Raw genomic sequence first — 24,658 nt, forward strand, 5'->3', positions numbered from 1 at the left:
TATCTAATGCTAGGCTAGGAATTAGGCTAAATTTGGTAGAATTTGTTTGCAATTTTAACGACATGAAAATAGAGCACGATTTTCATTGTACCTCAAACGGGGGTGTAAAATGATTCCACTGAACGGTTTACTATGATTAAGAGCGGCTTTTTAATTTGTTTTTACCACTAAGAACATTTTATGGGTAAATCCTGACGTTATTGCCTAAATTTATTGTTTGCGTTTGCTAATATTTTTTATTTCCATTCTTGTATTGACGCGTCGAAAATTCTTTCCTTGGCTCGCGCTAAGTATAATTTATACAAAATATTTAATAGAATTGAATTCAGTTAAAATGCGGCAATATAATTTCGCTACTACGCAATTAAATTTTTGTTGTGCAGATACATTAAATAATAGTATTTAAATAATAGTACCCAAGAGCGTCGCCAGCCGATGGCCGGGGGAGGGGGGGGGGGGCAAATTTATATGGTAATAAGAAAAGTATGAATTGTAGACAAAGTCAAAAGCACATGTGCCTACCCCGCATTCGCGCGCTTTAACAATAACATAGAGCACAGCGTAATTGAGCCTACGGAATATTAAGAAAGGAATTGTTGAATTCATTCGAGTTTTAGAACCTCTAGGGGGGTCTGCTGCCCTTCCTGCCTCCCCCCTTGGCGACGGCCTTGCCAATACCTACATCGCATTATTACATTTGTAGTTTGCTGCGGCGTTGTAGTAACTGTGATAAAGTGACACCTCTAATTCCATACAGAAAATTTGATTGTCCGAGGCCCGTGCATAACCATGACCGATACAGATACCTATGTGCCACCTTCTCTTTATAAGTAGCAGTAGTAGTATAAAGACTAAAAAAAAATAATTTACATATTAAATAATGAAAATGTATGGATAATTATCAGTCATCAATAATAACGGAACACATTAGATATAACAATTGTATTTATATGTCAATAATTATAGACATGCGATAAATAAGCAATCTAAACGGGTTTACAGTTCGCTTGATAATAATTTGACCGTCTGAAGTTAGTCACATCACGCTCGCTATACATCTGTAAACTCACAATCGGTGCCACACACGTCTCGTGACTAACTTCAGAGCGGCATAGTTACCTAGCGAGGACTGCAAGCGTGAATTATTGTCGGGAAGCTGGGCGAGGCGGAGCTCAGAACAGTTATATATTATAGCACTTTATTTTTTCATTTAAAAACAATTACATATTATAATATGTAATATTTTGTGTCGTTAAAATTTTATATAAATCAATCACCTCGGCGCCCCTTGCCCAACTTTACATTAATATACTTTTTACAATATTATAATAACCTACAACTTTATAACACTTAAATATGAATAAGGTTAGGGGGCCCTATTCCGTCTACGTGGGTATATCCGTCTTTTTGCAATCACGGGCATTCTAATAGGAGTTTTGATGGCCGTATAGGTAAATATGGGGACTTTGCCTTTCTTTCTCCTCTACATATACGGCTATCGAAGCTGCCCTTCGTTTGGAATGCTCGTGATTGCAAAAAGACGGATATACCCACGTAGACGAAATAAGGCCCACTGACCTTACATGTATTGCACTTTAACAAAATAATTGACAATATTTTGTCTTCACTAAATATAAAATAACAATAAATAAATATGACAAGGCACGATCTGTATTGCATTGTAAAGCGTGTATTTTATAATATATCTATAGGTGTATATAGTATTATCTATAACATTGCACATAAATACCTACTGATATATAGCTTAATGCTTACAATAAACAATTATCTTGTACTTCAAAACAGTTCTTATATTACTTTAAGGCTTTCACCTAGTCAAAGTTAAAACTTAAACAAAAGCAATGAATGTCGGGTAACTCGTTCCGTAGCGGATACTACAAAGTACAAAAGATTAATTAAAAACCGGACAAGTGCGAGGAGTACTAGCGCACCGAACGTTCCGTACAATTGTTATTTTTCTTATTAAAGTAAATATTTACAGTTTTCAAATGCCTTAACATGTTGCTTCTTGCCAATTTTCATGATTCTAGGTCAACGGGAAGTGTTCTATAATAGGTTTTTATGAACTTGTGAAATCGATAAATATATTACATAAGTAATTTACAAGTGATTATTTCACGATTGAGTTACCGTAAACCCAAATACTTGATACAAATTCCAAATTGAAACCTCCACGCGTCCCTGAGAAGTGTCTTAACAGAAACACAGATACACAACAAAGTTATCCTACAAGAGTTCCCTTTGAAGTCCAGAATTTAAAAATACATTTAATAAATTCAACAATCCAATACCTCCTGGAACCGTTTCCACGTAGCTACCGTAAATGGCCTTTACCGTTATATCCTAACTTTCATCGCTACAAAAATAGTAATTTCTTAATTAAATGATTGACGTACGGACGGACACAGAGCCACTAAAATGAGTTCAACTGACAACTGAGTACACCCCGCTATTTTCCGGCAATCAAGATGTCAATTCACATATAAAGTTTACTTCTAAAATTAAAATGAAATGCACACATAATTATTATTTCATAACAGTTTTCAAGTATAGAAGCGGTTTCCGCTTTTCGTGTCTGTTACATTTGATTCAATATTTAGAATTGTTTTTAGAATTTGGCCTAGATTTTCGAGTTATTTTGATATAAACTTTTTGACATGAGAGTGCCGTCCGCTAGACTATTAAATGTCCGTTGCTACGGAACCCTGACACCTGAATAATGATACCTGTACATAAAATACTATTATATATTCAATACATCTTTACATAACAGGTACAGATACAAGAGCGTGGACACTATATTTCAACCTTTATACATACATTGGTATCGCTAGAACCAACGTTTTCAACATTAAAATAAAAACTGTCCAAAACATAAGTCAAACCCTGGGCCCTTATTCTGTATGATAGTGTAAACGCGTAACGCGGCCGTGTCATGTTATCTTCGAGAAATGTGCGTGGAATAGTATTCTGTAAGCCAAATTTCTATAGTCCTAAACTTGACGCGTTGTGTTACGTGCTTGTTACGCACTGTTAAAATAACGTGCGGGATAGAGAATAAGGCCCCTGAACGTTGTATCATAACTGCATCGTATTCGTAGTATAACTGTAAATATATTCTAGAACAATAGATATTGATATAGGCTTAGCAAAGTAATACTACTAGTGGTACAGTTTTCATTTCTTCGCATGCGCATGCGCGGTGCAACGAATTGTACAAAATAACATACTCGAGTAAGGGTCCAGGCTACTTAAGACCCCTCTCTAAGCAAGTGATCTTGACCATTCGTTCCATACTTGGCAGCACAGGAGAAAGTGCAAAGATTTACTAATAATTTCCTTATAAAATTATTTTCGATCTTTTGACAATTTTTAATTACCAAACTATTCCAAATTATCGAAACGATATCAGCATTCTAAAAATAAAACAAGTAGAAAAAAATACTAATGTAGAGACAACATGCTAGAGAATTTCTACGGCATTAAGTCAGCTTATGTACAAAATGTGATTGTATGCAGTGCAAAATAAATAAATAGATAGATAAATATATGATTCGTTTTTAATCAATATAATTTGACCTTGATACTCGTGGGCGAAAGTCCCATCAAAATTGGTTCAGCGGTACAATCAGTAGTACAAAATAATATCAGTAAATCATCTTTTTCGCACAGATTCCGCACAAAAATATAATTGTAAAAAAATATATATCTCTGAAAATTCGTCACTTTGACGTTACTAACTTATACTTTTATTTCAATACTACCATATTATATTGATAAAACTAATCGTTCGTTTTTACAATCAAAAATAAAATCTAAAAAATGAAAATTATTAGTAACCATGTACGAACAATTTACCCTGATAAGTAATTTGTCATTAGAATACAAGTTTGCTTTTTTTGTACAGTTAATATTCATAAGTTTTATTTCCAGAGCTATGACCTCTTTAGCCTGACCAGGAAAATAAGAAACCTGACCATGTAGTGGTAAAATGAGGAATTAATTTCACACACTGTCAACATTAATTTTAAAACGGAAAAGCGAAAGTGGCGCCGCTAGAGCAGGTTTTTTATTTTCCTAGTCAGGCTATACATATCCTTTATAACTAGATAATATTCTAAAACTAATCATACTATTAGCGCCTATGTTCCCATTAAATAAATAGAATAGCATCACATAATATTATCAAAAGAGATTTTATATGCTGGGTGGAAAATTAAAAATGCGACTGTGAGGCATCTATCATAACCGCCGTAGCGTCAGAAAAAAAAACAAGTTGTCTCTTAAGTCTTTATATGAAACATGATAATATATTGCTTTTTATTTTGTGTGACTTGGACATTGAAGTATTTTGCGCTTATTGCCACTTCTCAAAAATACACATCTATGTTGCCAATTTACACGAATTTTGCACAATGTGGAATGTTCTAAAAACCCTATCGTACATCTCGGGATCTACATTCATTATTCTGATGATACTTGTTAAATCCACAATATTTTATATTCAAAAGCCGGCAACATTTCTTTATATTTGGTAATAAAACTGCACACCAAAATATAACAGACTTAGAAATGATAACGAAAAATTACATTTTAGTACATTAGTACAGTCACCAGAAAAATCTGTATCATTTCTGCTAATATTGCCATAGAAATGGCAAACATGATTTTTTTCTTATAGCAATATAATTTCTCTAGTAGTGATCGTCATGTGTTTTTTGAATTGTATGAGTTGTATTTATAAGCCTCAGAAAACAAATATAGAAAACATTACTGGAATATTAAGAAGCATCCACACTGCTCCTAATAACTAAATTGTTTCAGCGTTTAATTTTGTTCCCATCCCAAGGATCTATCGACGGCCATTTTCCACTGCTTGTATCTCATGTCACGCTCGTCATCCGTGATACTAGGTACGTACGTGTTACCTATAGTCACAGGTATCGCGACTCCCTGTTTGCTTGTCTCTACCCCCCAATAAGCGACCATAGCCGCCCCAAAAGCAGTGCTTTCGGCAAAGCCTGCCCTAATCACGTTTATCCCTATTAAGTCGGCCTGCATCTGCATTAGTAGAGCGTTGGCAGTCATACCTCCATCCACCTGGGAAAAAAAAATCTTCTTGTAACTTATTAAATATATTATCATTATCTACATACAAAGAATCAAGTTTCAATTTTTAGCAATGTCCAATTGATGTAACAATCCATAAACTTCTGTAAATAAATTAGGCACAAAATCACAAGATTCACAAACAAAAAAAATTAATGCCACAAAAAATATTAAATTGACACCATCTACTGACGTTTAATGTAACTAAATTGTAATACGACTGAATTGCTTCGAAAACATGTATACTACACGCGTTTTGCAGTATTTTTAACCCACAGAACAGAGATGGCGTTGTAGTCATATTAGATTAGTCATTCGCTTTGCAAAATCCATTAACATAATATACAATATATTAGTAATATCTCCATTCATATTTTGAAACCACTGAAAAATAAATGAATTGTTGAATCTCATCATTTTCAATCGCCGAGCAGGACCACATACCTTGAGTAACTGTAGAGGTATACCACAATCCTCATTCATAGCATCCAATATATCCCTTACTTGGAAGCAAACTGCTTCCAACGCTGCCTTTACAATATGATTAGAATTCGTGTCTTCTGTTATGCCACAGATCACACTAAAAATGGTAAGTTATATATCATACATTAGGGACAAAGTAAATAATGTTTACTCAATAAATCTTATTGTTGCACTATTTTGTAGGATCATACTCGCTATAAACTCTACAATCCACATAAATTGTAAAATATACAATAATTAAAGTAACCACCTTGATATCTACTCATGTCATTAAATAATTTCCGAAAATGCTTGGTGGATAAAATATTGCAGTAGTTTTAATTTTTTGTAATATTTGTTTTTTTTTATTTCTGTTTTGTTCCTCTTGGTTGTTTTAAATCTATATTATACGCATAGTGTAACCACACCGTAATGTGTACTTATCTTGTACATTATAAAATTAATGTTTGTTTCGTTGGATAAGTAATATTTGCCTTATAAAATTGTGCTATGAGAAATTCCGGCAATTGTATTTTTTTATTGCACACGAACTGTAACAATTATCGCAGGATTTCTTTAAAAAAAAAAAAAAAAATTGGCGGAGTCAGGTCATAAAGTCTAGAATAACTTGAGAGAAAAAAGTGCTTACCCTCTTGCATCCTGTCGCCAATAGGGTGCATAGAGCCCACTGAAAGCCGGCACGAATACAACACTGCCATTATCTTTAGCGTTCTCGGCGATATTTTGGGAGTCCTTCGCATTATCCAATAGACCAATATTGTCTTTCAACCAACCTAAAGCAGCACCAGCAACAGCTACCTGAAAAAATATTATTATCTGTTTGATCTACTTGACAAATAGCTGAAACATTGAAGTATTTTTATGGTATTTCATTATTAACGTATAGATATTTCAAATATATTATATTTTAAATTTTTTAATGAACAATTTTTTTTATATATGAAGTTATTCCATCCAATTAGACATAATTTGCATTTTAGTATAAGGATGTTGTTTTTCTCAATTTATCTATTACATAATCATAATTAAGAGCTAATTAAGACAATATTAAAATATGCAAACTAACCGAACCCTCCAACGCATAGCTTGGTGGATTATTACTTCCTAGTTGGTAAGCAATTGTTGTCAATAGACCTCTGCTCGAATTCACACGAATATCACCTGTATTGTATAACACAAAGCACCCAGTACCATAAGTCGCCTTGGCTTGGCCCTTCTGAAGGCACATTTGCCCTACCAACGCGGCTTGTTGGTCTCCAAGACAACCAGATATTGGAACACCTTTCAGAGGACCATCTGATATGTAGCCATATATCTGCAAGAAAATTGAATAAAGTTGATGGTTTTATTTTATAAATGAACTAGTTGACCTCACAGACGTTGTCCCGTCTTAACTATGAATTTGCAGCGCGCATTCTGTCAATCGCTGACAGTTATTTCAGAAACAAAATATTTAAATATCTGCAAGCCCAATACTTAAATAAATTACAGGCAATCAAGGGTGAAACCATAAAACCCATTGAAATATGAATACTATTGTGAATTTCAGTATAACATTAGTATATTGAATAATGACTATTAATTAATGTCACTGGAAAGGAACCGAACTGCAGCAAACTGAACTAACAAACCTCAGAACTTGACTTAATTTCAGGCAGAACAGATTTAGGCACTTCAAAGAACCGCATCAGGAGCGGGTCCCAGTTCAAATTCTCTATGTTCATCAACATAGTTCTTGATGCATTTGATACATCTGTTATGTGTTTTCCGCCATTTGGACCACCTAAAATATAAAAAAGAAATTTTAAGTGCAACATAAAGAAATAATCGTGTATACCAGCATAATTGCACTGGTCAAAGGATAGATTTTCCCTTTCTGATTGAATTTCCTTTGAGCATCACTAAAGTTAGGTGCAGTAATACACTTTGCTATACCAGAAAAAAAAATGTTGTAGACAACAATAGAAATAAATTTATTAATTTACCTGTCAAATTCCAAATAATCCAAGTGTCAACAGTGCCAAAACGACAACTTCCTTTTTTCATAGCAACTTTAACCGAGTCAACATTATCACTCAGCCACCGCAACTTCACAGCACTGAAGTACGGTGAAAGGGGAAGACCACATAAAGGCTGTCAAAAATTTATTGTAAAAAATGAATTATAATAAAGTAATTAGGTATTATCATCGATAGCCTAGTTGGGAGTGAATCTGACTGCCGAAACGAACGTCCGAAAGTCCAAAACCCCAAGGCATGCACCACTAACTTTTATATCTTTAGAGATGTCTATAAGAATGTTTAGGGTATGTGAAGTCTGCAAATCCGCACTAGACCACCATGATAGCCTTAGGCCTAATCCTTGACAACAGTAGAGTAGGGCCATTACCAGCAGGTGGAGAGTATGTAATTATTAATCTAATTAATCTAATTAAGAGATATTATTATTAATCTATCTATACTATTATATAAAGCTGAAGAGTTTGTTTGTTTGTTTGTTTGTTTGAACGCGCTAATCTCAGGAACTACTGGTCCAAACTGAAAAATTCTTTTTGCGTTGGATAGCCCTATGTTCGTGGAGTGCTATAGGCTATATATCATCACGCTATACCCAATAGGAGCGGAGCAGTAATGCCTAATCTCAGGAACTATCGGTCCGAACTGAAAAATTCTTTTTGCGTTGGATAGCCCTTTGTGGAGTGCTATAGGCTATATATCATCACGCTATACCCAATAGGAGCGGAGCAGTAATGGCTAATCTCAGGAACTACCGGTCCAAACTGAAAAAATCTTTTTGCGTTGGATAGCCCTATGTTCGTGGAGTACTATAGGCTATATATCATCACGCTATACCCAATAGGAGCGGAGCAGTAATGCCTAATCTCAGGAACTATCGGTCCGAACTGAAAAATTCTTTTTGCGTTGAATAGTCCTTTGTTTGTGGAGTGCTATAGGCTATATATCATCACGCTATGAACAATAGGAGCGGAGCAGTAATGGGTAATCTCAGGAACTATCGGTTTCAACTGAAAAATTCGTTTTGTGTTCGATAGCCCTTTATTTGTGGAGCGCCATAGGCTATATATCATCACGCTATGACCAATAAGAGCGGAGCAGTAATGGCTAATCTAAGGAACTACCGGTTTGAACTGAAAAAATCTTTTTGTGTTGGATAGCCCTTTGTTCCTGGAGTGCTATAGGCTGTATATCATCACGCTATGACCAATAGGAGCGGAGCAGTAATGAAACATGTTGCAAAAACGGGGAAAAATTATTAGTTTTGAGAGCTTCCGTTGCGTGCGCTGCGTAAACGGTTAAAGTTATGCAACAATAATGTATGACGGGTTGTTCTTCTTAAAAAGTTCTAAAAAATATGTTATAAAACAAAGTCCCCCGCTGCATCTGTCTGCCTGAACGTGTTAAACTCAAAACTACCCAACGTATTAAGATGAAATTTTGTATGGAGACAGTTTGAGACCCTGGGAAGAACATAGGCTCCCGGGAAACTACTAATTTTATAACGGAAAACTTTAGGCTGAAAAGCTTTTTAACGCGGGCGGAGCCGCGGGCAAAAGCTAGTTAATTATATAATTAAGCATTATATATTTAGCTACTATGGGATGGAAAAGTAATATGATCATACTTAATTAATAGCTTATAAAAATATAACAATCAATCAAAATCTGATTTAAATAAGCAATTTAACATGAATACATACTTTATTTATGTATTTATTACAATTCACTGCACATTAAAGGTGAAATTACAAAAATAAAATAGGAATCATAATAAAATAAAAAATAACATACAATTACTATTGGCATTCATGTTCACACATAATGTTGGAAATAGTTATTAAGGAGAATTAATAACATTACATCTTTTTTTAAGTATCAAAAAGCATAACATATCATTTACTGTCTTTCTTTTTAATATGTATTCCTATAAAGTTGTAGTAATAGTTTTATTGACAGGTCACTCTTGTTCAAGCAACATTATAAAATATTCCATGTCGACAGAATCAGGCCAATAGCTTAATGATATTAGATAGAAACATGCAACAAACATACAAAGGTTATCTTGCCATAAATCAAATAGTTATTAAACCATGTGTGCATATCATATCTGAAGCATTAAACTAATCTAATTGGATCATTACACAATAGGGATGGTAAAAAGATATTACTCTGTACTCGCCCATGCTTACACTGACATTGGTACCTACTTAATGATAAATATGGATTAAAAACAGTCATAAGATTTTTTAACACAGAAAAATTACTTCGAAAGCAATTGTCAAAAAATAATTTAATTCCACTATCAATAACCTAATAAGGATGAGTTAATTTAGAACATGTTTTTTAGAAGTAGATGCAGAAACCATTGTAATAATAATAGTATCAACCCTGCATTATATACTGTCCCACTGCTGGGTATGGGCCTCCACTACCACTGAGAGGGATTAGGTCTTAGCCACCACGCTGGCCTAGTGTACATCTGTAGACTTCACACCACCTCAAAATTCTTATAGAGAATTTTTCAGGAATGCAGGGTTCCTTAGATTTTTCTTCACCGTTAAAGCAAGTAATAAATTACAAAGAATACACACATCATTTTGGAAAAGTCATTAGTGTGTGCCCTAGGACATTCTCAGATGGACATCCTATGGACATTCTCATTAGTTCATTCCACACCCAACTAGGCTATCGCCACTTTTTAGAAACTGCAACTATATACAATTTTGGGGAACATCTTTATATTCTTACATCTTTATATTCTTTCTTATCTATATTAAATCCCTTAGTTACATATTGTATTGAAGTGTGTGGTAGAGCTTAGTGGGACTTCTATGCCAGGAATGGGCTTTCATGTAGTTGGGGCCATGGACAAGGGACTTTCCCCAAGCAAGTAGGCTTGAACATTCATATAATACTATTATATCATTAACAACATCTACTGAACAAATGCAATAAAAATAAAGAAGTTTGAGGTAAAGTCTAGATAAGATAAAAAAATTATGTATTACCTTCAAGTAATTCTTGTTCCTTGTCTTATTAGGCACCGTGTCTAGCAGCTTATCAATGGTGGAGGAGGTTCTCATATCTAACCATACAATAGCATTGTGAAGGGGCTTGCCAGTGCTTTGCTCCCAGACAATTGTTGTTTCTCTTTGATTTGTCACTCCCACTGCTATTACATCCTGGAAGGTAATGTGGTAATATTTATTTTAAGCGTTTGTCAATTACATACACTTATTCACCATAAAATGCCTGTTTGATATATCATGAATTATAAAGGATGGTCTGTTTCACTGGAGAGCTGAAATAAATATTGAGCATCATTTAATAAATAATGCTAGTGGTTCTGTCCACATATTTTTTTCTGAATAGATTACAGGCTAAATTATTCTCTGATAGGGTAGTCAAAAATTCAATTTATTAATAAACAGAATGGGATAGAATTTTACACATAGATAAACTGGTCTTCAGAAAACATATTTAATATTATTGTTATTATTGTTTGTTATCAGGCAGGCAGTATATTTAACTGATATGCCTGTATCCTGTAATTCTCAATTCCAGTTTCACTTCCCAGCAAAATATTTGTCAAGTTTATTCTTAAACATGTTCACATTTTCTGCTGCAACCACATCCTGTGGGAGGTTGTTCCACGCTCTTACTACTCTCTGTTCGTCAAGAAATGCATATGTGGTTTGTTATTGGGCAAGGTGGAGATTAGGTTTTTGTTGACGAACATTGGTGTCTTGGTTAAATAGGTTGTGGAACCCCTGGATGTCATAGTGCACTATTATGTATAATTATTTAATATTATGTATTACTAGCTGTATTATGACCCGACAGACATTGTCCCGTCTTAACTATGAATGTGCAGCATGCATTATATCAATTGCTGACAGTTATATAAAATTTATATTTTTGTTATGTTTCCTTAAATTTTCAAATTCTATGTGCAATTTTTTAAATGTTTTCTTTCATAAGAACCTTCTAACAATAACAAACACAACAAAAAAATTGTGAAATCAGTCCAGCCGTTCACGCTTGATGGCGTGACCAAGGGAAATAGGGATTCATTTTTATATATATAGATATATAACTTTAATATTATAATTTTCTCCCGATGTTTCAGTCGGCCTTTGTGGTCAAAGGCGGGGAGTAGTATTTTGTTACTTTTCCTCTTGACAAGGTTTTTATTAACACCTTTGTAGATACTTTTATACACAATGAAAACTTTTACTCTAGGAAAAACTTTTTAATTTGGCCAAGGCACAAGCAACATGCATCATTATTTATAATCTTTTGCTGAAAAGTGAGGCATGGTCTGGAAATATGAGCTGTCAATTTAATAAAGTGTTGTACTGTTTGCCAAGTGACTTGCACAATCGTAATAAATTAAAATTACTGTGACAACCATTGGCAATGCCACTAATAAAAAGCAAGTGCCTAGGATATTTGAATAGGAATAATACGTATGATCTCGAATCCGTAAGTAAAACAGTGATATTAACCCAGAATATAATCTATAATCAAAATAGAGCGAAGAAAATCATATACCGCTAATACGTAAATACATTTGCGATAAAAAAAGAAAACAAAACACACCTTCGGATTTCCTCCTAGAGCAATCAATTTCTCCACAGCTTTGTTTATGCATGTTGTTACGACCTCCAGTATAGCGTTAGGGTCCTGTTCCACCCATCCTTCTTGCGGAAAGATTTGTTCGAGTTCTTTCTGGTGGTATGTAACCACTTCCAAAGAGTTTGCTTTGAATAATATAAATCGCGCACTTGATGTGCCCTCGTCAATGGCACCAACTAAAGGACCAAATTTGCCGTATTCCGTCATCTTCTTGTATGAGGTTTTTTGCAAAGCAAGAAGTATTTGTATATAAACGCACTTTAAACAACTAGATAAACAATTCGAAAAATAAACAAATTAAATTAATTAACCATAAGGCGCCTGGGTATAAAACATCAACCACCAAGACACAGATAAAAAATTATGTGAACTGTCATTATCAATTTATTATCATTATTCAAATATAGACTATAGAGTTGAGCCGCAACGAATGATATAAATGATCTAGATCACTTTTATATATTGTATTAGACACGCACTCTCAAGAACTATAAGAAAACTCTTTTGAATTTTGAAACCATATTAATTGATATGGCAGATGTGATTAGTGAATTACGAATGAATTATCGTAATATAAAAAAATGCTTAGTTAATCGCCCTAAAATGTATTAAATTTATTTAATGGCTCCTTAATTTTTGTTTGTTTTCATAAACACTATGTAACAGGATATTATATAACTCTATTGCATTAAATTATTATGTTTTTCAAAGAACCTCTCTTCATAAATAGCTGCTTCCTAGAGTTATATTATACAGGATCTAGACTGTCTCAGTTACATACTTGTATTGTATGACCGGTACAATAGCGCTCTGAGGTCCTGGGTTCGAATCCCGGGTCGAGAAAAGTGATATTTGGGTTTTTCTGCTCAGCATCAGCCCGGAGTCTGGAATTTGTGCCCGATATGGCGATCGGCTCGCCCCCTATCACATCATGGGACGGAACATACTTGGCGAAAAGTGGGTGCCCAAGCTGCGCCTCTGCATACCCCTTCGGGGATAAATGCGTGATGTTATGTATGTGCGATCTAAAACTTATTAGTACCTATAGTTCATTCTCGATTCATGTAGTTCGATAAATAAGTGCATCATTAGTTGTTCCAACTGTCCGGCGGCAAAAAACTCAACATTCTTAATTTAAAACAGTGCCATCTATACCCTTCCCGTAACATTACATTGTAATGTTGATAATACACTAAGCTTAATCATAGTACATTTTTTTTTGCAATATTTATTTTACAATTGTAATACGTTCAATATAAAGATTTATAAGGCCAGGGTGTATTATAATGACGAATGACGCATTACGAGACTTGACAAATGTAGGAACCCTTTATTACCCTTCTATCCTGTTACATCAATTTACAGGCTAAACTCGGGCTAGATATTTGCCACGCATTGTTTGAAAACTGTTGAAATAGGTGTTATATATCATATCCATAATAAAAACTAGAAAATGATATTACCTACTGTGATAACTCTGTAGGAACTCGGTGCTCATATTAGAACTATTGTTTTCTTTATATTTTTGTAACGTATTGTTTTTGTTCATTGTTGTAATAATTATTAATTGAGAGGCAATTATTACAACAATGATTTTTATTGTTGTCAATACTGTGTATGCCTACCTGTAATCGGCATTCATATATAATTTTGTGGTGAAAACATTACATTACGTCGTAAATCATAAGGTAAGTAAAGCAGATAATATCATTATAATCTTAGCATGTGTCCAAAGTTTAACAGAACATTGGAACCCAGGGAATGTAAATTATTAAACAGGTAAGGTCAGTCGGGGGAAGTGCGCCATAAAATTTTCATAGCTGGATTCAATGCAAAATAATTTCTTTTTGTGCTGACTTAAGAATGTAATTTTATTAATTTAAGAATATTTGGTATTTTGTGATAACAACCTATAGCCATTCAAGGAAATCGGACCATAAATTAATAATATTTTGCTCAAAGAAAAAAATGGTAGTAGGCGCACTTGCCTCCGGAAATGGGGTAAGTGCGCCTGTGTAAAAAACGCCAATATGAAACATTATAAAGAAAACACTCACTTTAGTCCATAGAGAAATAAGTTTTACTCGCATTGCTCTTGGATAATTTTTAATCACTCAATATTATAACAAACTATGGCTGTCAAATCAAATTCGGGGTAAGTGCGCCATATATATGTAAATCAGGGCTTGAAAACATTTTAGATTTTTTTTGATATATAATTTTTTGCTAGGTTAGAGTTTTGTGTGCGGATATGTTGGAATAAAAAAATGGTAGCCCTAATATAAAATCCATTTTATTTCTAAAAACTAAAAAAAAAAACATACAAAAATGTAGGAATTAACAATTTTGAATGCAATTACTTAGAATTTGGCCTTATGACATTTGATATGTTTATGCTGCATTATATCCAGATAACGTGCCTGATCGAACAGTTGCAACCTATTCACGTAAAGTTGCTCTAGACCAAGGTATTTCAGTTTTTCTTTTGTAAAAACGAATTAACTAATACGCCCTTTTATTTAAGTCGGCTCAAAACAAAATACCTTGAGTACAAAAAATTCTGCTGTTAAGTATAACATTTTAATAATAATAATTCATATTAGTAAAACTTATTCTCAAAAAAGGTTGGTTATATATGGATCAGGAGCAAGTGCGCCATACGACTATTAACTGTGGCGCACTTGCCCTACTCGACAAGTGTTAGGTAAATTTTTTCGCATTGCTAAAAAATCCTTTATTTTAGTATATATAAATAAAATTCAGGCAGGAAGTTAAAATAAAAGGTTTAAACTATGTATTCACCTTACTGGCTTACAGAAATATGTTAAATATCTTGAAATATTTGATGTTATCTTTCAGGGGGGTCATCTCGGTTTACAGGTCTAAATGACACTTAAAATAAAATGGCGAATAAATCGTATTAAAATGAACATAGCCATTTATGTTTTTTAGTGGAACTGTAATTCAGTTAGTAGCATAGATGTAAGATTGCGGTAATTGTATAACATCAATAGTTCTCGATTTTTTTAGGGTAGGTGCACTTACCCCGTCGGCGCACTTGCCCCACCTGACCTTACTACATACCAGTTCACACTTCACAGCTTATAAAAATATGACACATTTAGAGTATGGAAGATTGTAAACAAATAAAATGCAGATAAAATGACATAATAAATGATATTTATAGCTATGTCAGATATCTTCGATTTCTGTTTGGGGTTTATTATATTATTTAGTTTAGTATATTTCTATTTTGTTTTGTTGTATTCTCAACTTTAGATGATGTTGTGACAGGAATATAGATGGCATTATAATAGGGTTACTAATAGTTTTTTTTAGTTTTTGATGTAGGTTTCACGTATTGGAAATCAAATAAATTAATAATAAAAGTTAAGAATTAACAGTATAATGAATAAAATATATTTGCATTGTAAAGCATATTAATAAAGTCTATTGAAGGGTAACCATATCATTTCATTTTTTTTTTTGATATATGAGATAACCAAAATGTTTTTCTACTATTCTGCCTTGATGGCAAAGTTGAAATGAGTGCGCGAAATGACTACCGCTCTGAGGAACCCGGTTTCAAAACTGAAACCGGGTAAAGTTTAGCCCGGAGTCTGCAATTTGTGCCTGATCTGGTGACAGACTAGCCTCTATCACATCATGGGACAGAATATCTTCACACTCCGGAAGTACTACTTCGGGCATAAATGGCATAAAAAAACTAAAAAAATAAGCAATCGTATTAATGTTGCAACAATACATAACAATCATACAATACCCTGTGAAGATATTAACAAGTTTAAATATTTGTTGGGCGTAGGTAAACGAAAACTCATTGCACAGATTAGGATATAATTGACTATGACTATTTGTCCCGGGGAGCCACAACCTACATGTAAGTAAGTTTTACTTAGTATCTACCTTGCTACTATCGCATCTAAATAATATTATTATTACTACATAATATTAGGACGCCTCCAAGATTCCTATTTTTTTTTCTATTATATGGTTACAAGCACTGAGTTGCTGTGCTACGCCAATGTCAATAAAGCTAGGGAAACATAAAGATTCCTATTTAAGGTGGTAGCTCAAGGTCCATTTTCATACATTTTGTTTCGGCTTTAATCTGGGTAACTAAACAAGTATTGGCAAGTAAAGAATTTAAATTCACGTCTAGTTAGTGATTAGTTCTCGCAGTTGAAGAAAAACGTAAAATAATTAATAATCATGGATATTTCGGCCTTTAAAATTTAATATGACGAAATTTTAAAGGCAGAAATATCCATGATTATTAATTATTTTTACATTTTCTTCAACTGCGAGAACTAATCACTAACTAGACGTGAATTTAAATTCTTTACTTGCCAATACTTGTTTAGTTACCCAGATTAAAGCCGAAACAAAATGTATGAAAATGGACCTTGAGCTACCACCTTAAAACTGTAGATTCGTGAATTTTTATTTCCCGGTATTTTTGCCATACTGCCAGCATTAGTAAAAATGTAACAAATTGTTGTCGTAGTATATACATAGATGGCAGTGCAAATTTCACAACAATTAGTCGCGTTTATTGTGTTTCTGTACTGTAATGCATAAACTTATAAAATGTCCATTTATAAAAACCATAAAAAAATGATATAAGTGCTTAGAGTTCTAATTATATCCAAATATTGTTTATTTTTATACCAATTGAATGACGTTTAGTACGACAATAAACCAAACCCATTTAGAGTTTTCGTAGAATTTTATTAAAAACAAACTTATTATTTTACTTTGTAAACGTGTTTTGGATATAATTAATTTAAGTAGGTACCTACCTACAATAACCTTTTCAATATAAGTTACTTTTATCCTTGTCAAGCTTATATTAATGTAATAATAATTATTTATTATTAAATGATCTTTTTAAAAATGCGTTAACGTAGTGTCATCAAGTTTTACATTATAATTATTATTATATTCTGTTGCGTAACGCTCCCATTTTGAACCACCGCTGGCGGCTAGATTGTTCATTAATAGTAATCAGATGCCAAGATGCCATGCGACACGAAAGTAAACCTAATACGAATGACAATAAGCAATAAATTTCTATTGTAAGCATTAATGATTTCTGATTAAGAGTGTTTCGAGTAAGAGCAGTAACTCGCGAGCTCAATTGATTGAGCTTTGGTAAACAAATGTCTGGCTAACCTAGAACCTAGAACCGCTATGAAATTGTTTTTTTTTTTTTTATTATGTGATACGAATGTGATAATAGTGTATTTTATATATGAGTGATGTTTTTGTAAATGTTGTATAATTCGGAGTCCCTAGGGAAATTGGTAAGTTTAAATGCGGGCGGGATTTTTTAATTTCCGCATGCTTAGTCGCTGTAGTGATTGTATTTCTAACTAAGTATATTTTGGTTTAACCTTCCACTATACGGGCATGTACACTAAGTATGAAGTGGTCATAGATGGACTGCTCTTGTATAACATAACTTATTAATATTAGGTAGATAGAATTATTGATTAGGTATGATAAAAAGTTGTGAGGTTTGTGTTTAACCCGCCTCATATTCCCGCCTTTAGTCAAATCATATCTATGTGTATCTAAATATAAAAGAAAATCGTGTTAGTTACCCTATGTATAACTCAAGAACGGCTGAACCGATTTGGCTGAAAATTCGTGGGGACTGGGAAGGTAGCTTAGAACCAGGAAACGGATACTAATAGGTTCCTTTTTATTCCGTGGGATGTGACATAAAACGTGGTAAAACAAAACGCAACAGACAGAAAAACGAAAAATGTATCAGTCAAAACATCAGTCTAGCCGTTCATTTTATATTTTGAATATATGATGCCCTTCAAACTATTGGCATTTCCTTATTATAAAAACATAAATCGTAAATCTTCCTTCTTTACTGTTTTCACTAATGTAAGTAATAAATGTATGTTAGTTGGACATATATCATTACATATTATAAAACAAAGTCCCCTCCCTGTCTGTTTGTATGTTATCGATTTTCTCAAAATCTACCGAACGGATTTTTATGAAATTTGGTATGGAGATAGTTTAAGCCCTGGAAAGGTTATAGGCTACTTTCCCGGGAAAATATAGAGCGGGACTTTTATCCCGGAAAACTCCTTCACGCGTGTGAAGTCGCGAGCAAGTACTAGTCTTGAATAAATACGAACGCAATCATAATATAAAATATAGCGCCGCGACACCATATTGATTTTGAATCAATAATTAATTTCGAATTATTTGATGTAACGAAAATGACAAAAGTATTCCACGAAAGACTGTTGATCTGCGTATTAATTAATAATTTATTGAAACTCTATTAATTATTTGTTTGAATTGTTGTTTTTGGAAGTAAACTTAAACAATACCTACCTTCCAAATTAATTAAATCCATGTTGGTATGACTGTTATTATTTTATACTTCTATATTTTCTGTCACTATCAACTCAAGCGGCCTTTGCAGTCGCTCTACATCGTGGTCCACACGCAGGATTCGTATTGAAATCATGGATTTTCCGTTTGAAATATAATATTTATTTAAATAAAATTCTCCAGCAGTACACACACTTTGGTTCCGAAACTAAATTATATATCACATTCTAATAAATGTATCAATAAAAATACACAGAAGTAAGTATATTGTAAATTATGTTAGAATAAAATTGACGAATGTTGTTTACGTCAACTGTAATAGGAGTGGACGTCAAAGCATAATTGGCAATATCGAACTGGCGTTTACCTTCAACAAAAAATAAAACAGAAACATAATATTATAGTTGATTGCTATTTAATAATTAGTTTTCGCACATACGCATACGCGTATGTGCGTATACAGTTTCGTGTTGTGCGTCCTTTCTCAGAGACCGTGCACTTACGCTCGGGAATCATGTAATTACCCTAAAATGACTTCGCGGAAATAACATTACGTTTTTTGAAAATCGAATATTATCAAAATTGGAATTTTAAAATTGCGTACGTTATAACTTTTTTCTTGGTTTGAATTTATAAATGACAGCAGATAATGCAATATGACCGACATTCATTTTGTTTCTATGGACCTGCATTTGCCTACTTTTCAAACCATTAATGAATATGTCAATAAAACTTCAGTTGTTTCAACATTGATGTCATTGTAAATCGGTTTTCCATTTTTTTCGTTTTGTCAATTAATGTAAAGTCACCTACTTAGTTCTGCCCCCTTAGAATGTCTAAAAATACGCGACTCGTATGTCGATGTCCTTTCATTTAAATTGTGATTGATCGAGAGATAAATGCGTCAGTCACGTGTTACTCGGTCAACCAATTCCAATAAAACGACACGGAGTTGTGTCATATTTAATTTTTAATGGCATCCCAAGGTACAGGCACAGCCTAGTTTGGGTTTCCCTGATAAATACTTTATTATGTTTTTAGAAATTTGTTTTTTTTATACCACTGTTTTTTTAACTGTAAAACACATTATGTACTTTTTCAATAAAACTTATTATTATTATAATTTCGTCGTATTTTCCACATTCTAAAAACACTGGTCCCATAATACTTTTAAGAAACTATGACCTAGTTTTTATTCGTGAATTATCCTGCATACAATATAACGCAGGGAAATAATACGGCACAGACAAAAGGCACTGATACTACAGCCCACTGGGTAATATCGTATTATTACAATCATTTTATTGCGATGGCGTTACCTCGTAACTGTTTAAGCCTAGTTACTTTATAACTGGGTTAAAAAAAATAAATAGGTTTCATACATGAGCTCACAATGGTGGTAATGCTGACTATGGAATAATGTAATTGTTTGAGTAATATATTTAATGAATAAAAAATAAATAATGCATCTTGGATCTTTGTACAACAATGGTATATAAGTGCTTATTATATAAAGTCTAACACTGCATAGATATTTTTACCTCAAGACAGTATATATTTTTTCGCACCATTCATGCATACCTATGTTATATTGATTACCTTTATTTCATAATTGATAAGTAAAGTTGTAAAGTTATGAATTTTATTTAAAACATACTTAAATGTAAATAAAATTTATAACTTGTGTTACATTTATCATAACAGTGTAAAAATGTATATTTTTCTTTTCCGGGAAAGAGTGTAGTTATTTGTTAAGCTGTTAATTTATTCAATACATTTTAAATGTTATGAAACTTAAAATCCTTATATAATTTATAAAACAAAGCCCCCGCTGCCTCTGTGTTTCTGAACGATAAACCTTTAAACTACCGAATGGATTTTGATGAAATTTGTTACGGCGATAGTGTCAGACTTTGGAAAGGACAAAGACTACTATATATCTCGGTTAAATATACCAGGCCTTTTACCATGGAAAAAATATTTCACGCTGGTGAAGCCGCGAGCAAAAGTAATATATTAATTGTGAAGCAAGCTACTAGCAAATTAATAAATTAACGTAAAATATTAGAATTAGGATTCCACCAAAACAACCGCAATACCACCGCTCAAAACTAAATACAATCCCGGTCACAAATGAAATTAGCAGTTTATATTCTTTGATTTTATACGGGCTAAATGTGTGTGCACGTTTTACAATTCCTGTGATTACTGACGGATGACGAAGTTTTTATATAAACATCTTATATGATCATATTTCTAAAATATGATTACTTTGGTTGTTTAATTTTTTTTTACAATGTGGATATTGTTTCCTTAATGTCAATGAATGCCACTAAAATTTTGGATATAAGTTGTGCATCTTCGTCCAAAGTACACATCTTAATAATTTGCGACAAACACTATTAGATAGAAAATACAATAAGAATCGTTTTGATACTTAAAAGATTTAAAAAACCGAACTTTTTTTTAATATTTCCGTTCGTAACTGGTGCGCTATTAATGTATGATACGTATGCCCAAGGCCGTTTGCTTGGTACAGGGTCAACTTTCAACTAGTTTACTTAGTTTATATAGAATTTTTAAGTACGTTATATAATATGATAAAGCGGCCATAAGATTATTAATATATTATGTGATTAAAATCTGTTTATTTATTGACGTCAAAATCAGTTAGTCCGTTCTATGATTACGATTGAAGATGGACTATATTTTTTTTATGGCGTAAACATCACTTTTTATAGTTCCATTTATGTCCGTAGCTATTGAAATTAACGAAATTTTGAAGTGTACTGGAATAATTTGAAGTGTTTACCGCGCTCTAAACATCTATGTGTCATCATCATCATCATCATTTTTGTGTTTTTGTTTATAAAAACACTATGAAACAATGAATCTTAGCATACATCAATAATGCATAATACGTGACACTATACATATACGTAACTATGTTTAACTGTCTGGTTGGTCGCTATGTTTTTTAGGTTTAAAGTCTTATTAAAAAGGGTCTATCGTCTATTTTCAATTGGCAGAAATACGCTTGGGTTGGATGTTCGAGCAGATGTTCGTTATGCCTTGATTCATGACACCTATGTCGTAACAGCGAACTATTAGCGATCACGAAGTTACAAATGGGGGCATCTACCGAATATCGAATGCAAGCTATAACCAATCTTTGAAATAATTCAACTTCGAATAGATCAGCACATGACGTAAATCATAATGGCGAGGATACAACGTCTGTACTAGCTTAATGTAACTCGTTACCTAAATCATAAAGTAACAATATTTGTGACCGGGAGTTCGATATGTAATCACATCGTAGTGCAACACCGGCATATATGTTTGTTCTTGTTCGTGCTCAGGCTCGTGTTTGGCCAAATGTTACGTCAGATCCTTCCAATTACACGTCTGTGTTCAAGACGCCGCATTACAATATTAACTATGAAAATGGTAGTTCTTGCAATCTAAATGGATGTAGCCCGTTCTCTTCAACCTAACTTCTATAAGAAACTAAAGTCCGAGGCGCCGCGAAAACCCCTGACGTATATTATTTTTCTTTATTTAATTTTCTTTCACTTTAAGTAAGAGGCATATAATAGCCAAAAAGAGGGGCCGTGGTTAGGACTCTGCCTACACCATCGACGATACAGGCGTGATGTTTGTGTGTTAATTGCACAGAAATACAAAAAAATGTTGTTTGGTTTGTACTAGAGCTAAGAAGAGTTTAGAAGAGTATCGGGTCTGCAAGTGTTAAGTAAGCAATAAAGGGAAGGGGGTATATGGTTTGCTTATTTTCGAAGACATGAGGTACGAAGGCGTGTGAACAGTGATTGTGTACGTCGATAATATTTACTTAAATATTTTTTTATAAATAAATAAAAATAGACAAATTTAAACACATTTTAAACATAGTAACATACATTATATATGACCCCTAAATTAAATCTGTGTACACCATTAAATACTTTAAATTAATATATTATAATATTTTGTGAATATACATAATTTATAATAAATGATTAAAAGGCCTTTTTATTTGCCAGAAATATTTTAGGAGCAACGCGACCGTTAAGAAATTATAATATAAGGAGTTTATTAATTAAAGGAAATCGTGAAAGCAGATATATTAATACCTAGAAAAAAAAATTCGTCTAGATTTTACTGCCACTTTGCTCGTAACTTGGATAGAACGTAGCACATTACACACTCCGACAATGAAGTTTTATATTATACTTGGAATAAACAAGGGAGCTCGCTTTGATATTTCACATGTTTCCGGGCGCGATAACTTTGAGACAACATTTAGCCAAGAACCAAAAAAACTACATAAACGGAATGAGTATTATTCTTGTGTCAAGTTTGAATACATTTTGCGATTATACTAAAATAACGAATTAAATCCGGGACTATTACATGAACGTAGCGCTTTTAAAATGTTGTATTATTTGGTTCATGAGCGTATGTTCGGACATTTTTAATCGCTTTACAACCAAAGGTAACCGACTACTGTCATAATTTAAGGCCAACAACATATTGATTATTTAAGTAAAAAATATATGTATTTAAATATCTTTTAAGAAATGTCTGAATCAATGTTTTGAATATTTAAAAAAAAATGTACACATTTGATTTTAAAAAAGAAAACGAAGATGTTAGAAGTAAATAATTGAAATCGTAGCATTGTATAGGTATATATTGACGGGATTTATAAGCAGTTAAAGGATAAAGTTGATATTATATCATATCATAATAGAGGTAAAAAAAATTAACGACTAAAAAAATCGAATACCGAAATATTAGAAACCTCTATCGACTGTATTGTGTAAGATTTAATATCAACCTAACTTTATTGACTAACGACCACAAACTAGCTGTATAAAAATCGATATCACTCAAGAATCTGTTTTTATATTTTTGTAGTGTCATAATCGGCCTATTAATGTGTTCCGAGCCTATTAAAAGATTTTTTTTTATTGATTACTTTATTTCTTTTTATTATAATTTATTAAGGAATTATTTCATTTTATATTATGTACATCATTACATAGTATAAAACAAAGTCGCTTTCTCTGTCCCTATGTCCCTTTGTATGCTTATCTTTAAAACTACGCAACGGATTTTGATACGGTTTTTTTTTAATAGATAGAGTGATTCAAGAGGAAGGTTTATATGTATAATAACATCCATTAAATAGTGGAGAAATATTGTTATTTTGTTATGTTATACCCGTGCGAAGCCAGAGCGGGCCGCTATGTTTTTATATACAACTTTCACAGTTTTTCTGTAGTGTATTTAGTATCAACATTGCACCCGTGCGAAGCCGGGGCGGGTCGCTAGTTATAGATATTTGATATCCACTATTAAGATTAGTGATGATGTATATTACATTTGTTTTTAAACAATTTCGATTAAGTTGTTTTCATAATAGTTCTAAAAATAATTTGAGTACTAGAGAATTTATTTTATGAAGTCACCGACATCGGCCGTCGGATAGCTCACAAAATTAATAGTCGATGGGGCAAGAACGTTCTGGAGTGGACGAATTGGCAATCGCATCGTTGGACTCAAGAGGTGGACAGATGCTTCATAAAAGTAGCGGGACGTCCCTGGATGCGGGCCGCTTCCAATAGGTCGATCAGGAAATCTTTTGAGGAGGTCCATGTTCAGCAGTGGACATCGTGCGGCTGATGATGATGATGAAGTACTAGCGACACTGACAGACGGTCTGCCGTGAAAAGATAAAATCCTAAAACCAAAGTACAGCGCCACCTACCGGGTCTAATTGTGAATCTAAACCATCCAGGGACCTAGCTGAAAAAAATAAAAATTGCATCCGAATCGGCCTAACGGTTTTGAAAAAGTTCAGTGACACACGTAATCAAAACACGTATCCAAAGGTAAAGTAAAAAAAAAAACACCTTTCTGCTGAATTAACATTCATCAAACGTGCTATCTGTCGAACGCGCGAGGTTGAAATAGTCGTTAAGTTTTTTGAAATTTGATTTG

The 24,658-nt window shown here is 33.2% G+C and overlaps 1 protein-coding gene across 1 annotated transcript; it reads right to left on the bottom strand.

The window, feature by feature from the left end:
• Positions 1–927: 927 nt before the first annotated feature.
• LOC115446083 (glycerol kinase) lies at positions 928–12,640 on the bottom strand. Its single transcript, XM_030172636.2, has 8 exons — positions 12,233–12,640; positions 10,639–10,812; positions 7,599–7,746; positions 7,245–7,396; positions 6,680–6,928; positions 6,242–6,411; positions 5,575–5,710; positions 928–5,121 (listed from the first exon to the last, which is right to left on the bottom strand). The coding sequence occupies exons 1-8, from the start codon at positions 12,473–12,475 to the stop codon at positions 4,849–4,851; spliced, it is 1,545 nt and encodes a 514-aa protein (XP_030028496.1). The 5' UTR covers positions 12,476–12,640; the 3' UTR covers positions 928–4,848.
• Between the last annotated feature and the right edge of the window lie 12,018 nt (positions 12,641–24,658).

Source organism: Manduca sexta, chromosome 27 (assembly GCF_014839805.1).
Source record: "Manduca sexta isolate Smith_Timp_Sample1 chromosome 27, JHU_Msex_v1.0, whole genome shotgun sequence".
NCBI classification, from domain to species: domain Eukaryota; kingdom Metazoa; phylum Arthropoda; class Insecta; order Lepidoptera; family Sphingidae; genus Manduca; species Manduca sexta.